This window comes from Populus trichocarpa, chromosome 2, assembly GCF_000002775.5.
Source record: "Populus trichocarpa isolate Nisqually-1 chromosome 2, P.trichocarpa_v4.1, whole genome shotgun sequence".
Classification (NCBI taxonomy): domain Eukaryota; kingdom Viridiplantae; phylum Streptophyta; class Magnoliopsida; order Malpighiales; family Salicaceae; genus Populus; species Populus trichocarpa.
This window is the reverse complement of record NC_037286.2, coordinates 8,462,583-8,478,751: the sequence shown is the minus strand read 5'-3', so window position 1 is coordinate 8,478,751 and position 16,169 is coordinate 8,462,583. Positions and strand designations below refer to the sequence as shown.

Sequence of the window (16,169 nt, the reverse complement as noted above, 5' to 3'; positions counted from 1 at the left end):
TCTTCTTTTTTTTTAGTTGTTTCACTTTTGTTTTTCTGTCCGACATGTTTTAGCATCCATTTATAAAAACCTAGTTTCAGCACACTCATCATATCTTCGTTTCTTCCTCAAAATTGAGCGCCAAGGCCTCCAGAAAGACCATCAATTTAACTAGCTTCTTCGAAACTCTGTAAGTATCAAAGATCTCTAATCACATAAATATTGTTTTAGGTCTCCATTATTCTCTCTTTTGAATGGAAATTCACCATCTGGTTTGGATGCCGAGAGAAAGCAAGAAGAAACAAAAGAGAACGCTTTCTTTCCCTTTGTTTTATTTTCTCTCTTTGAATGTATTAGCTCATGTTATCTTGGCTTCGAAAAATCGAAGAGTCAGCTTCACTGATTTTTTTAAGTCATTGGAATGTTCTCTTGGAGACACAAAAATCATGAGTTTCAAGATTCAGATTTTATTCACAGCATTCTCAGATTTAGGGTTCTTGTTTCTATTCACCGGTGAAAATGGAACAGTTATATATATATATATATTCGCGGAATTATTTGTAGGCTTCAAACATTCCGCAATCTTCTATTTTCTGATTTAACGGGATTCTTTTGCTGTCTTGATGTGCATACTGCAGTGAAATAGATTTTGCCAGTTATCCGTGGGCATGTCTACTGCATTGACGCCTTCAAAGAGACTGCATGATAGTAAGTCCACGGAGACCAATGGGAAAGGAAAGCGGCAAAACACAGCTGGCACCAATTCCCCCAATCAACCCTTGAAATCCTCTCCGGCTGCTGTAGTTTTCCGTATATTATGTCCTGCTCCAAAAATTGGCACTGTCACTGGGGAAGGTGGTGCTGTTATTTCACAAATTCGTCAAGAAACTGGTGCAAAGGTTATCGTGGAGGAAAATATACCTGGGTGTGATGAGCAGATAATTGTTATCACTGGTTCTGATGAAAAGACTGAAGTCAGTATTGAACAGAGCAAAAAGGATGGTGATGAAGAGGCTAATGTGGCTGAAGAGAGTGATAATAAAAATGATGGCAATGAGAAGGAAGAAGAGAAGGAAGGTGTTCCCGTAGAAGACTCAGGGACTGTAAAAGAAACTTCATCAATGCAGAAAGCGTTGTTGCTTGTTTCGGGAAAAATGTTTGAAGCAGATCCGGTGACAGATGGAGGGGATGAGGAAAATAACAAGCCTTCTACTTTTATTTTGAGGTTACTTGTCCTTTCCAGTCAAGTTGGCTGCCTTTTGGGAAAGGGTGGCAGTGTAATCAAACAAATGTCAGCTGAAAGCGGGGCACAGATTAGGATCTCTCCTAGGGATAGACTTCCCATATGTTCCTCAGTTTCTGATGAGCTAGTTGAGGTAATTGAATATTACTTTTTTTGTTCTGCCATATTCTCACGGATTATAGAAATTATTGTGCATTTTTTATTCACCATGCCCTCAAATGCTATCAATTATATTTACTACGAGCAACCGATAATGTTCGTCTAGAAAGATATGAACGTGCGCAAAAAGCATGTGCAAAAAGCATGGAATGAGGGGGATAGGTTCAAGCATAGCATGCAAAGGTTGCTATGGAACAAGGAGTTTGTTCTAGAACCATTACATCTATTACTCTATGTGTCACGAGTAAGATTGCATGATCCCATCATCTTGATAAAACCAAACCATTCAACCTAATTGCAAAATTTAATCTTGCTGAAATGCATTAAAGCTGCCTGTTAAATTGTCCAGATCTCTAAATTGTAGCTTTGATAATGTTTTTTACTGTTCTAATTACTTATGACCACTGGATTGTCTTACAATGCATGGTTAGCTCCTGCAAACTTGGCTTGATTAATCTTTCTTCATTTGTCTGGATTTTTTACTTTGTACAAATGACCAGGTTCTTTAACAGTAAGAGTGAAACCTTGACAGTAATTGTTATGAATTCTGACTTGGACAAATGGTCTTCATATCTGAATTTTATGTTTTGGATACATAAATTCATATATTCTCAACATATTCAATGATGTCGCTGCAGATAACAGGAGAGATTGATGCAGTTAGGAAAGCTCTCCAATCAGTTTCTAAACAGCTTTTGGAGAATCCACCCAGGGATCATGACTCTTTCCCTGCCAATCCTTCTGGGACTTCATCACATTCATCCGGCCATTCTCATCCCAGGCCAGAAGCTTACCTGCAACGCCATTCTTTTTCTGGTCGTGGAAAACCTTATGCTGTTAGATCCCGGGATCGTCATGAAAGTGTTATCCAGGATCAAATGAAGCCTGTGCCTGATGTACTAACCTTCCGCTTATTGTGTCACAATGAGAGAGTAGGAGGTGTCATTGGAAAGGGAGGTACAATAATAAAGATTCTTAAGCAAGAAACTGGCTGTGATATTAAAGTTATGGAAGGAGTTTCTGATTCGGAGGACCGAGTAATTGTCATCTCTGGTCTGGCGGTATGGTTTGTCTATCTTTTCTTGCTTGCATGTTATGACTGTTAAGTTTTAGTGATTCTCTTGGTCATTCATTTATGTAATGCATATCGCCTGACAACAAGTCAATCATTGCAGCACCCAGATGATAGGATATCAGCTCCTCAAGATGCAGTTATTCGTGTGCAGACCAGGATAGCTATGGCTATATCCAACAAAGAGAAGGCTATAATAGCAAGGCTTCTTGTTTCCTCTAATCAAATTGGTTGTCTCCTTGGCAAGGGTGGCGCCATCATGTCTGAAATGAGGAAGTCATCTGGCGCCTATATTCGTATACTAGGGAAGGACCAGATTCCAAATTGTGCTTCAGAAAGTGAAGGAGTGGTTCAGGTACTTTTTTTTTTTCACAATAATTTCTTTTAGGTTGATGTGATAGGGAATTTTAAATCCACCAATTTACATCACTTTGAGAATGTTTTCATTTGATGTCTTAAATAGCATTGATAGTTTTATACACTACAGGGTTGCCATCCTATGATGAATATGCAAGTTGATGTGCAATGTTTACATAGCAAAGACATTTCTTCACAGTGTTACTTCTGATGAACTTAGTTGATGGTTTGCCATCCTATGATGAATATGCAAGTTGATGTGCAATGTTTACATAGCAAAGACATTTCTTCACACTGTTACTTCTGATGAACTTAGTTGTTGGTTTGCCATCCTATGATGAATATGCAAGTTGATGTGCAATGTTTACATAGTAAAGATATTTCTTCACACTTTTACTTCTGATGAACTTTGTTTTTACTGTGTTTGTCTCTTGTGTTGTTTCTTTTTGGACAGATAAACGGAGAGTTTGAAGTAGTTAAAGAGGCTCTTTTGCAGATAACCACTAGGTTAAGGCATCATTTCTTCCAAAATCTATTTCCTTCCATGGACCATCTTTCAAATCCTGCATTTTTGGATCAAGTACCTCCATTTCCTCCATATATGGGAAGGAAGGAACTCTCTCCTCCATTCCATTCATTTCCCAATTTTGATGGAATGGTTGGTGCACCTCCACATGTCAGTTTCCCTCCCCATGATGATCATCCTCCTTTCATGCACAATATTCATAGACCAGGGATGCCCCCACATATAGCTGAAAGAAAACCATGGGGTCCTCAGGTAGCGAATTGTCTCCTTTCCTTTATATGCTCTGTTTGAGCTTCTCTCAAGCTTGACTGTTGTTCCCTGGCAATATGATGGTTTCCCTCTCGATTACCCTTTTACCATTTCTGACATTACAAGGAAGAGCTGGAAATTCTAATATTGAACTATGAAAAAAATAACCATCAATTATAATTGGTAAATTGTTTCCTGGATTGGTTTGCAGGGATTCGTTGAAGGTGGTGGCCCAATGGGCTTGCCAGACTTTGCAGGACCTCCACAAAGAAGAATTTCAGGTTTTGGAGGGTATGATATCCTGTTATTTCTCCCCAATCCCTCTCTCTCCCTTGTAAACTGTAGGTTTAAAATTGTTCATCTAATTTTGCTTCCATTAATTATGTATGCAGGGTGAGCCATCCAGCTATTATTACAAGTACTACTATAGAAGTTATTGTTCCTCGTACCATTGTTCCTGTAATTTATGGAGAAGATGGCGCATGTTTGAAACAAATTCGTCAGGTATATCCTACGATTTATTCATCCATTTATTTGTCATGCATATAAACTAATATTCTAATTAACCTTAACACACAAAAAAAATAAAAAAATAAATCCAGGAATGGGCTTACCTGTAATTTTTGGAAAGGGAATTTAGAGTATGCTTTCATATCAATATTATTACGCAACAAGTCAGGGCTGGGGTTTTTATTCATTTAAATTTTCCATCTTGGAGACTCTTCATTAATGTTTATTTCAACAGTTTCTCTTATTAAAGAAACCTTGATACACAAAGAATTTCATTATTACTGGTTCTGTTTCAGATCTCTGATGCAAAAATTACCATTAACGAGCCAAAGCCAGGAGCTTCCGAAACTGTGATTATAATATCTGGGACACCTGAACAGACCCATGCAGCACAGAGTCTTATTCAAGCATTTGTTATGAGTGAAAGGGAGTCTTCCTGAACTTATTGATTAGGTAATATTTCTAACCACTCCCCCTGACTGACAATTGAAATTGTGCATCATGGAATATGACTAGTGTCAATAGGCCACATACTCAATAGGTGCCAAATATGATGTGTCTAATGACCTGTACTCATTTATTTCACAGCTTGAAAAAAGAACTAACTCATTTAAATGCAACTGAGACTTGATATCTCCGGTGGCACTGAAGATCATGAAGATTGAAGATCTCCATAGATCAAAATTGGCAGTTTTGTGAGTACAGTAAAACCCACCTGAACTTACCTATGAACAGATATCATACTTTGCAGATTGATTAGCTCCTTCTTGGATTGCATGTCTGGTGAATGTCATATGAAGTGTTATATAATGATGAAATTGTACCTTCAACATCCTGAAAGTTGGTGATGATGAACTTATATTAAACGGAAAGCAATCTTTGATTAATGCTGACGGGTCCTATTTGTCTGTTTTCTGTTCTCCTCAGAACCTTTTCACTATATTAAATTCACTCAAGAATTTTTTTCACATTTTACACCTTGTCCTAGCTGACTATATTCTTTAAAATGAGAAGTTTCTCTTCGTGTAGCAGCATTTTAACAGTGTTGGTTTTCTGAAGGATACACACTTTTTCACTGCCAGCCTGTATTACATGCAACAGTCATACCTTTTTATCATTACACCCACGACATATCTAGATAGCAATGGTTTTCTGTTTGATAGAAGAGGAAATGCAGCTGTTGTCTACAAATATCCTTTAGCCTCACCTCATAATGGCAAGCGATTACACAACAGATTAATGAATATATTTTTATATTACATGGGCTGCTTTTTTTCCCTAGAGTGTTATAGCATATTATTTCGACATTCATTTTGGATGTGAGAATATGAGGAATGCATTTTCTTCCTGAGACATGTCTATTTTATTTCTCATGAATCATGATGCCATCCCTTCTTATTAGGGCTACAATCCATGGCAGTGCCATTATCTATTCTCTTAGGGTCTGTTTGGTATAGTTGTGGCTTTTAGCTGTGGATTTTCCTATGGTTTTTGGTTGGGCTTTTAGCTGCGGCTATTGTAGTTGTGACCACGGTCAGTTTTGGCTGCCGTGGCAGTGGTTGTAAAACTGTTTTCTGTTAACATGCTTTTATGTTAGATGAGTTTCAAAAGCAAAAACTTCCATTATATAGGTTCTGACGTTTGGATTTCAAAAGAGCATTCAGAATTTTACCAAAACATCTTTTTCATTGGCTTTTGGGGGGGCAGCCCCAAAAGTGAAAAAAAAGGCAAAAACCCTTCTTAGCCAAACAGGTTCTTAATTATTTCAGATGGAGAACATGCAGAGATGTTCTAAAGTATATGCTCAGGTTTATGGATCTGGCCAACAGCAAGAGTAATAATGAAATTATTTGACTCTAGAAGTCAGACACATCTCCTGTGAAAAGTTATATGACTGACAATCCGAGAATATAATCAAATTTGTATTATATCGAAAAGGTAAATGTTTTCAGCTTGATTCCATGAATGTTGGTCATTTACTTGTGAAGTTTTCAGTCTCTTGTACTGAGCGACTGATATATATAACTTTAAATATTCTGATCGGATTTTTCTTTCTTCTTGCTGGAAAATGTCAAACTGGATCAAGAAAACAGAAGAGTTTGGTAGAACATCGACTTTCTATTCAATATGTAACTGAATTTGTTGTCTCTGATGGTTCAATGTTCATGGATTCTGTGCTGTCCTTTGGTTGACGTTTGATAGGTTAAGACCATTTTTAGCTTTTCAAATGCTGCCCTGGAGGACTTTTTCACTGTTTTTTATGCTTTAATCTTCCCATCTACTTGATTCATATGAAAGCTCTTCTATCTCTTGTCCTCATGGTTCTTGTTTAGAATTTCTCCTCTTTGTTCTCATTCTAATCTTGTTACATAAATTGAAGTAATTTCCTTGTTTTAAACCCTTAAGTGTTAGTTCATGCTGTTTTTGGGACTTCCATATCCCATATATGTAGCCATCAGTTTCTCAACGTTATTGGGATTCGGAACCATTAAAAGACCTGGAGTTGTTAGGATATCGAAAAACTTGAGGAGATAGGAGGTAGGTAGTGAAAAAATTAAAGAGAAGTGTATTTTCTAGCTGAGAGCAAATAGACATACACACAGAGTGGACTTTTGGATATCAGACGCTCAAGCAGTATTTCTTGTTACTTGGGTTTATGAATGGATGAATTTAAAGGAAAAGTACTTGAACAGTTTTGGAGTTTTGGTGTAAAAGAGCTTTCAATACACGTTTCATCTCTCAAGACCATCTTGGATACCAGACAGAGAACCTTTAACTTTGATGCTCTGGTTTGGGTTTCCTGAAAGACATTATATAAATATATAAAAAAAAAGAGAGAAAGAAATATGAGTTTTAGGTACCAGACAAAAACCTTATTGCTTCTGACTGATAGAATAGGAGATCCCGATCAGTGTTAATGCAGTTTCTCTCTGACATGATCATGTGAGTTTTACTTATAATTGACGGAATACAGGTAGGTGATTTGATATTGCTCAGCATCATGAGTAAAGTACAGACTGATTCTCTGACTTTCTGGTTTGAGCCGTGTGAAAGTATGATCACGGAACAGAATCATTGCTGGGCTTTGAAGGGCTTATATGTCTTGAGAGCTTGGATCAGGCCTTCAACTGATCCGGCAGCAGAAACAAGCGATACTGCCAGGCAGGCCCAACTCAACATCTTCAGGGAGGTCCACCTGAAAGAGAATTTTGGCATTTTTGTCCTCGCCATATACATCTCTACGGGAAAATAAACTGTCAACGGCCAGAAAGAGATCGCCCCAAGAAGAGCCAAGAAGTCGTTGAAGAATGGAAGGATCATGGCTAGAACTGCTGTCACTATAACGTATAAAGTTCTCCACACTAGCCTGAATAAGTTGAGGTAATACACACCATAAAATGGAATGTTAATGGCGTGCTCACTTGTTATGAACTTGCTATCAGGCCATCTTCTGTGGCATCTGCTCTCCACAAAACTGAAGATTGGCTGGCAGAATACCTGTTTATGCAGATCATTTTAGAATATGACTAGCCAAAGTATATTATAAATTGCACAACTTTGATGGACATCTTGAGTGGCAAGGCTTTACCTGGTAGGCACCAATAAGGTGGATAGCTATGCATACATTTGCGATGTCAATTAGCACGAAAGGCTCGTAGAATCCAAAACCAGTAAGGAAATTGCCCGGTGCATCATTTCCAAAAGCTGCATAACCAAGACAACCACAGAGAATGTAGAACGTGGTTGTTGTCAGGATGCCAACAAAGCTTGCTCTCTTCATAGCTTTGTTCTCTGGGGGACTTGATTTCAGCGTGTCCTGCATTTCATACGAGATATTTCGCCTCCTTGAGCATCATAATATTTTTGAATTTACGGTGACAGGTTTCCATAACAAGTTTTTTTTATTTTTTGGTCTAGGAGATGTACACACACATTGGTCCAATTTGTCATTGATGAAGAAGGATTAGAAGCTTCACAAGTTAATTTAACCTTACCACTCTATGTTTATTGAAAAATATGGGCTCGTGTTGATACGAGGATACGAACAAGTATGGTTTTATTTATTTTAATCATATGCCTTCAAAGAGTTCTAAAGAAAAACATTCTTTTTTATCAATAAAAGTAAAAGGTAAAGAACAAAAATCAATGTATGAGAGTGCATGGCGGTGGTTCTTCGCCTCTTTCTTGCATGACCTTACGTTGACTTGTAGAGTGGGTTTTTTGCTCTTTCCCCAAGACTTAACAGGCTAAATAAATAGAGAGAGGTTGATTGCATATCTAATAGAAAACATTATATCTCTTATACTCGCCAGCGTATTCAGAAGGACTCATTGTATTTACGCCGGTATCAGATTTTAGGATATTAAAAGTGTAAATTAACCCCGGTATAAAAATAAACAAACCAATGTTAACAGGGTAATTGTCTATTGAAAAATAATAAATTAAAAGGAAAAATTATTGTGATTTAGAATGGACATCACCAATAAATGAACTTGATGTTTGGATGAAATAAATTAATAAAACTAGCATGTGAAATGTTAACCAGTGATAAATTACAAAAACTTTCTAATCGGGTAAAATAGTTATTGTAAAGGAAGAATTTTTAAATTTGAGGTGCAAATATTTATAAAATAGAAGGGGATTTCAAATAAATTAATGTATGATTTTAAGCGTGAGTAGCGCCAACTATCGGTATAAACCCGGTGTACAATCATGTAGTTTTTAACCGAAAGGGATGAAAATCCGAGGGTAAAACTTCTACTGAGAATAGGGATGAAAATCTCCAATGAATTAGTTAAAAATCTTGATGATTTGAGTAAATAAAACGATACATGAAGTTTGGATTTTTTGTGTAAAATCACATACCGATCAGTTTTATGCTATTGAGCATCTCTCAATCCGACTGTCAGATTGAGCTAAATTTTATGAGGAGTCTCCTGACATATTGTTCTATCTTAGGTTAAACTTTTGGAACAATCAGAGTTTGAGAAGGTTGTACTAGAATGTTGATAGTCAGATAGAAAATAACTTATAGACTTATTAATGATATTTTTATAAATAAGTTCAAGAATATGAGAATTTCAGCTTCTTCCTCTCTTTATAACAACCAGTTCTACTAGAAAGAAAAAGAACGAGATTTTTTCATCTTTTTTTGTTTTACCTTAAACTCTTAAGGGAAATCATGAATAAGAGCATCTTAGATGATAGAATAAGCGTTTAAACACATCAAACATAAGAATTATGAGGAAATCAAGTGAGAGAAAAGGGAATTAGAGAGAGAGAGAGGCCATGAAAATTTGAGAGAGAAAGGAGAAAGGGTGGAAACATTCCCGCGGGGGGGGGGGGGGGGGGGTATGCACCTGAAGCTTATTTAATTGTGGTGTAAGAAGATTTAAACTAATTTATATAAGTTTAAATGAAGATAAATTAATTTATGCAAAATTTTATAAATTTTGCATATATAAATTAGTTTAAATCTTCTTACACCACAATTAAATAAGCTTCAGGTGCATACTTCTTGAGTGGGAATTTGGGGAAAGTGTCTTTGATTTAAAAATTGTTATTTTGATATGGAATACATGATAGCTAGAATAGAAATTAGTCAAAATTGAAGAAAAACCAAGAGATGAAAATGAGCTTTAGGGCCGTGGTATATGTGCATGAGAAAATGAAAATTTACTGGAAAATTAGTGAAATTGCGTGTTAGTTTGAAATAAATACGTGAAAAAATATATTTTTGAATAAAGTGTTAGTATTCATTATATAAATTATGTTAGAGATGTGCTAAGGAAAATGATTTACATAATATAAAAATAATGAGAAGTGTTGAAATGATATGTAAATGTGATAATTAGAGTGTGTGACATGTAAAGAAAGAAGTATAGAATATAATTTTGAATACCAGCTAGATTCTTAAAAGTACTAAATTTAACTAAGTATTGTTTTTTTATATATATAATTGTTGGATTGTGAGGTTATTAATGTGTTGGGGTGAAGGTAAAATATTTGATGAAATGTGATGCGATGAAGATTGAATCCAAGATGGTGGAGTAAATGATTTGGATAAGGAAAGGTTGTGTGAGTTGTAATATAAAATGTACATGGATTAAGGTTAATGTTTTAGGATGTATGATTTCATTTTGGTTTTGTGTTGAATTGTTTTTTAATTAAAAATAAATTAAAGAGGAAGATGGAAGCTTTTTAAATTTTGATATTGAATGCTTAGGAAATTGATATAAAAACCTAAAATACTATTATTGGGGTAAAGATTGTATGAGGTTTATGAATTACATGTTTGCAAGTTAAGAAAACTTATTCAAGTTGTACGAGAAATTATTGATATGGATTGTGTGAAGTGTTTTGGTATATTTGGTATGGAAATTTGTATGTTTGAGAAATAAGATTGTGGAAATTATAACTAATCATGAGTTCATTTGAATTGACTACAAAGTTAGTTTAGAATAATTTGAAAATTTAATTAAATTGAATCACTTGTGATGTTTTAATTATTTGTAAAGAATGGGCCAATTAAAATGTATGTTAAATAGTTGAGATAGCGTGGGAAGGTGTAGGTGTGGAAATTTTGAAACCTTAATGTGAAGATATGTATGGAAACAAATAAAATTATCCTAAATTATAAAAAACATGTTGATGATGATTGTGAATAAAATTAAATTGAGTAGAGTATGTAAATTAGATGAAATTACATGTCAAATTTAATTGAAATTGTATTGAATTTGAAAACTTGAAAATTTGATTGCCTTGAATTCTCACTTATATGGCCGAGAATTTCAACGGTGAAGATGAAAGATTTTAAAACTTAGTTTTTTTATATAAATTTTATATTAATTGATGTTATAACAGCTAAAGTATTGTGATTGGAGAGAAATTGAGAGCTTTGCATGATTGAATAACTATGGCCATGATCTTAGAAAACTAGGGCATTTAAAATCCTAGGTTTTATATGATAATTGTTCGCAATAGAGGCAACCATTATGTAAATTGAAATTGATTGTAATGACGGTAATCATTACATAAATAAAAAGTGTTCATAATGATATAATAATTATGCATAAAATATAATTGTCCATAACAATAGAACACAAAAAAAGAAGAAGATATTAAGCTGACAGGAAGAGTGGGAGCTATTGCTATATATTTATGATAAGTCGGTTACAGGAGTGAGATGGATTTATCGAGAAAGAAAATGTAAAAAGATAATTACATAACATGTGAATAATCTGCCATCTCGGACGAAGACTAAATGATTAACACAATATCATAGTTTAACGATTGAAAGCATAATTAAGGATTCTATAGGATAAGTATATGGTCCTTGGTGATGATGTGAATATAATGAAATTGGAAATTAGTGAAATTATAAAAAAAATATCAAGATTAAAGGTTATCATGTATGACTTGATTGAAACGATAATATATAAATAAATTCTAGAAGAGATATTTGAATAGAAGTAAGTGAAAATTATTTCTTATTTATACTAATTAAACGTGTTGAAAAAACAAAATAAATATTAAGATATTTAGTTAATTGTGTTGATGTTAACTAAGAATATATTCTCGATATTAGTTGACCATGTTGACAGTAATTAAAGAAATGAATTTTGATAATTAGTGCATCATGTAGACGGTGAATAAGGTGAAACAAATATGGTACTTAGTTGTTTTATTGATGACAACTAAGGGGAAACTTATGTGAATTTTGTTACGTTGGTAGTGACTCATTTTTATATGTATGGATTAAAAATTTCTGATGTAATGGCAAAAAACTTTGGATCATTCTTGGATAGAGTCTTGTGTAGGGAAAACTTTACCGAAATTTATTTAAAATTGGAAGGATTATCAATTTTAAATAATGAATAGATAGCTGATTTTTAAAAGTTTATATAATGTTCAATGGCCCTGTTTTCATGAACATCATGTGAAATGATGATTCTAATGCATGTAATTTCATGGGGTGTTACATTTAGTTTTGTTGTGATTATAAAAGATTTAAGAAATTATTTTGTTTATATGGTTGTTAATGTTTAATGGCCCCTGTTTTATTTCTCATGGTGTCGCCTTCCTTAATGAGTAGTGTGTGTACCAAAAAAATATCAAATTTTGCTCTAGTGGTCTTTTATTTTTCTTTTTTCTTTCCTCTCTTCTTATTGATTTCATAGCCTTCCCCTTCACATTTTCAAAGCAGCTCTTCAATTTTTTTTTGTTTTGATCCATATTTTTTGTTGCTATTTTTTTTATTTTAAATAATCTATAGAATTGAAATTTTCTTTTAATTTAACCTTTATTTGATTTTTTTTAGCTTTCAGATTTACTCTTTATTTTTTTATTGTTAATTTTTTTTAATAATTATCTTAATTGAATTATTTTGTGAATTACATAACTCAATATCTTAGTTCATTTTATTTTATTTCAAATATAATATTTATTCTTTTGATTGATATTTATTTTATTTATAATCCTTTTTTATTGGAACTTTTCTTTTCGATCTTATCCTTCAATATTTTATTTATCGGGATTTTATTAACCTTTCGAGTTATAGGTTTGAAAGATTTGACTAGGTTCGCTTAAATTTTTTAAGATTTTTTTTTACAATAGATTTTTTATGATTCTATCTTTTTATGAGATTATCATAATCTCATGTGTTGGGTTAAGAGTTTTATTTGTTAACCCAGCTTGATCTGATTCAATATTGTTTTTTTTGTTGTTGCCTATATATTTTTTTTTACCATATTATCAAATCAATTAAAGTTTAATCCAACTCTAAGGTTTCTCCTATTTATTTAAAAATGCTATCATAGCCTAAATATTTTTTTTACATGCAAAAAATAAGTTTGGTATAGCTTACAAAATATACGAAATAACAAGTGGTACTAATCTAGTATCTATCTATGTTAAAATGTCCATATTTGTTAGACTATTACTTGCTATATGCAAGGCACCTAATGAATAAAGCAACCTCTGCTCATGGTGGATTTCTAGTTTTTAAACACAACCTAGTGGTTGGCCTGCACAAGACTCGAATTATGGGTTTTGATTAGATGATCGGGTTATTTCAGGTTAATTTTTAATTTTTTATAAAATAAAACAATATTTTTTTATTAAAAATAAATAATTAATAAATTACAACTAAATTTTTGATCAGGTTTTTCTAAGTTAACAGGATGATAAACCTGAATTTTTGCATTCTACTATTTGTTTCTTAAACCTGGCCTGATGTCAATCCGCCAGCCGGATTTTAAAATTATGGGTGGATTGCGAGACAACATCTAAGAGGACAACGTGGGCCTATAGTTCTCTCCCGAATGGCCATAAGAGGACAACGTGGGCCTATAGCTCTCTCCCGAATGGCCAAATATCTAGGGCACAAAGTTTTAAAATTATGGTCCTCAATCACCATAACAGTCCTTGAGGAATCTTTGAAACCCTATTGCAACCCATCAAAAACGCAGTTCCTAAACTTTTAGCGAAGAAAGAAGTTAAACATGAGATAATACGTCCCATCTCCCAAGCAGGTATTCTTGAGGGTGGGGACTTGGCGTCTACGGCTACTCAAGGTCCTCATCAAGACAGTATACAGTACAGACAAGTTGATTACAGGAATGCATTCTCCCTCTAGAAAATCAGAGGACTCCAAATGAACTTGGAGACGCATGCATCTTGCTAATTGAATCACTTGCTCGATGGGACCCCCAGAACCGAGGACCCCACCGAAGGGGACCCGTATGGCCGGATATTTGAATATGCTTATAATAATGCTACTATAGTTTTGTTTTTGGACTACCCCATGTTTCACTTCGTGTTAAGATTTGTGATCGTTCTGACAAGTATTATCAGAAGTAATCTTTTACTGGCCTGTGAAACTTTCTTTATTTCGTTTGTTTTTTTGAACACGCACGGCTTGTGAAAGTTAATTTTGTTCGAAACCAACATCCGACAGACAAAAATATTCGTATTTTTTTAGCAGCAGCAAGCCATAGTACCCACGTTTAATCTGGCACACATTTCAAGTCTCCTACTAAATGCATCAAATAATTAATCATCATGTTGGGTCGAGGTGCTAGTCCTCTTGCATGTAGAATGGTGTATAATGGATTGAACATATGAAAGTTCAAGCAGTTTAGAGAATAGCAGTATTGGCTTGCCTGTATCTCGATGAGCACAGTAGAGTAAGCATACGCAAAGGCAATGTCCCCAAGGGCTTGGAAGGTCCTCCAGACTTTCTGTTGTGCTGACACGTCCACCCCAACTGTTACTCCTGTTAAGCTTGTCCTTGCATGCGCGCCGCCTTCATATATATATATATTCCATTCAAAACAAATCAATCAAAATTAAGACACAGATATTAGATTTAATTAGGGCACGACACGAAAAGTACTGAATTGGGAGTGATATTTAATGCTTTTTAATTCAAGTATTACTAGGTATGGTATTATTACCGATTACTTTTGCTAAGGATAGTCCAAGGCCAATGGAAGCATAAGCAAAAGACATCACTGCTGCAAGAATCGACAGCCATGAGAGCTTGTGGAAGTTTGGTATCTGGCTAAGCATGATTTGGATGCACGCAAAGATTATCATGTATGGATTATTTGACGTCTGGCACTTCACAGCATGCCCATGTTTGTGGAAACAATTTGACCTCCTAACAGCCCTGTGAATTTTAAGACGCGTGTAAATAAATTTTAGCACTGTCTTTTTCTTTCCTAATTAGCCACCATGCCATGCTAAATACTGGCTCGGTTTTTTTAATATATATATAAAAATAAAAAAAACCAAGAAGATTCCACATGACATGTTTTATTTTCTTTGGAGGAATCACATGATATGCCTTTAGCTGTAACCTACTTACACCATGCTAATAGATGCAGTGATGGTGTAACCAACTGTAATTCCTATCAGATTCACGTACTGTGCCAACCCACAGAGCTGAACTTTCCTGCCTCCTGATACAAATGAAGGGCGAACCGGTTATAGTTAAATTTGATTGTCTTTAGCATATGTGGTAATAGATTCGTTAGTCAAAATATAATGAACTCACCTAAGTTGGCTCTCACAGCATCCATGTAAGTATAGTTTCTATTGCCAGTGATAGGGTCGGGAGACCTGTAGGAATCGGCAAGAAGAGTGGACGTGAAAAAAGTGATGAAAGAGAACACCACGAGAACAAGCGGCCCAACCACCCATCCTAACTGTGCTATAGCCCATGCCAGAGATAGTACTCCAGATCCGATCACAGCAGTGATAATATGGGCACTTGCAGTTATCCATGTTCCTTAAAAAACAAACACCGCCCATCAAAACAAAACCAATAACTATAAGCTGAAGAGAAAAAAAGGATGTAAGAATAGGAAAATGAGTTCTTCAAGCATATGCACCAGTTCTTTTTGGTCGACCATCATCGTCAAGATTCTTGCTAATAATTCCACCGCTTTCAGATCCTTCTGGCCGGCCACGCGATATGTACAGGCTGCTATTTTGCATTTCTCTATCCATCTCTCTCGAACACACCCTCTATGAGTTACTGCCTTTGAAACTGAAACGGCAAGAGGAAGTAAGACTCAATTCGGAGGGTACACTCTGAGAGAAAAGAAGATTCAATAAGAGATGATATGTGTGTCAATTATTGCGATGGATACACAGGTCGGACACGTGGCTAGGATGTTTTTCAAAATATTCTTTTCCCAAAAAACAAAACAAATGAAAATATTAAAATTATAAAAAAAACATGGATATATATATTTTCTGTATTATCGAACACGTGAATTCATGGTGGTCCAAAGGATGGACCGGGAACCATCGATGGTGGTGGTGGATTTGTGGTATTCCGAAAGCCAATTGGTCCCACCTTCTGTTGAGTACTTGGATTTGGACCATTCATAAAAAGAGTCTTATATGGTAACCATCCATTGTGAAATTTTAGACAAGAAATCTCTGACTCAGCCACAGCGTGCAACACTGTGGTCTCTCTGACCGCTTCCATTTTGGCGTTTGGGGTTTTCTTTTGATCAAATCTCATTTCAAAACCAGTAAACGTCCATTCGTGTCTTTGAAAG

At 34.9% G+C, this 16,169-nt stretch overlaps 2 protein-coding genes across 3 annotated transcripts; one reads left to right on the top strand and one right to left on the bottom strand.

The window, feature by feature from the left end:
* On the top strand, window positions 1-5,065 carry LOC7467235 (KH domain-containing protein HEN4). Its single transcript, XM_024596228.2, has 9 exons — window positions 1-169; window positions 618-1,355; window positions 2,020-2,442; window positions 2,557-2,808; window positions 3,265-3,588; window positions 3,797-3,876; window positions 3,978-4,089; window positions 4,392-4,548; window positions 4,684-5,065. Exons 2-8 carry the CDS (start codon window positions 648-650, stop codon window positions 4,533-4,535), a joined length of 2,043 nt encoding a protein of 680 aa, XP_024451996.1. The 5' UTR covers window positions 1-169; window positions 618-647; the 3' UTR covers window positions 4,536-4,548; window positions 4,684-5,065.
* A 1,573-nt stretch (window positions 5,066-6,638) lies between these two features.
* On the bottom strand, window positions 6,639-15,776 carry LOC7472622 (amino acid permease 6). Of its 2 annotated transcripts, XR_002980596.2 has the most exons (8): window positions 15,492-15,776; window positions 15,155-15,388; window positions 14,966-15,059; window positions 14,553-14,767; window positions 14,259-14,401; window positions 7,685-7,912; window positions 6,968-7,593; window positions 6,639-6,895 (listed from the first exon to the last, which is right to left on the bottom strand). XR_002980596.2 is itself a non-coding variant. In XM_024596230.2 (7 exons), exons 1-7 carry the CDS (start codon window positions 15,607-15,609, stop codon window positions 7,168-7,170), a joined length of 1,458 nt encoding a protein of 485 aa, XP_024451998.2. In that variant the 5' UTR covers window positions 15,610-15,776; the 3' UTR covers window positions 6,933-7,167. The 2 variants fall into 2 exon arrangements, 1 of the variants encoding a protein (XP_024451998.2); XM_024596230.2 differs by lacking the exon at window positions 6,639-6,895 and having other exon boundaries at window positions 6,933-7,593.
* Between the last annotated feature and the right edge of the window lie 393 nt (window positions 15,777-16,169).

What these genes read in the sequence shown, in the direction of transcription:
- LOC7467235 (XM_024596228.2), top strand. Translation starts at nt 648, where the DNA reads ATGTCTACTGCATTGACGCCTTCAAAGAGACTGCATGATAGTAAGTCC. An exon ending in TTGTCATCTCTGGTCTGGCG is followed by an intron (nt 2,443 to 2,556) that starts GTATGGTTTGTC and finishes CAATCATTGCAG; the next exon opens with CACCCAGATGATAGGATATC. An exon ending in GAAAACCATGGGGTCCTCAG is followed by an intron (nt 3,589 to 3,796) that starts GTAGCGAATTGT and finishes ATTGGTTTGCAG; the next exon opens with GGATTCGTTGAAGGTGGTGG.
- LOC7472622 (XM_024596230.2), bottom strand. Translation starts at nt 15,609, where the DNA reads ATGGATAGAGAAATGCAAAATAGCAGCCTGTACATATCGCGTGGCCGG. An exon ending in CTGTGCTCATCGAGATACAG is followed by an intron (nt 7,913 to 14,258) that starts GCAAGCCAATAC and finishes TATGAAATGCAG; the next exon opens with GACACGCTGAAATCAAGTCC. An exon ending in ACCTTATTGGTGCCTACCAG is followed by an intron (nt 7,594 to 7,684) that starts GTAAAGCCTTGC and finishes CTGCATAAACAG; the next exon opens with GTATTCTGCCAGCCAATCTT.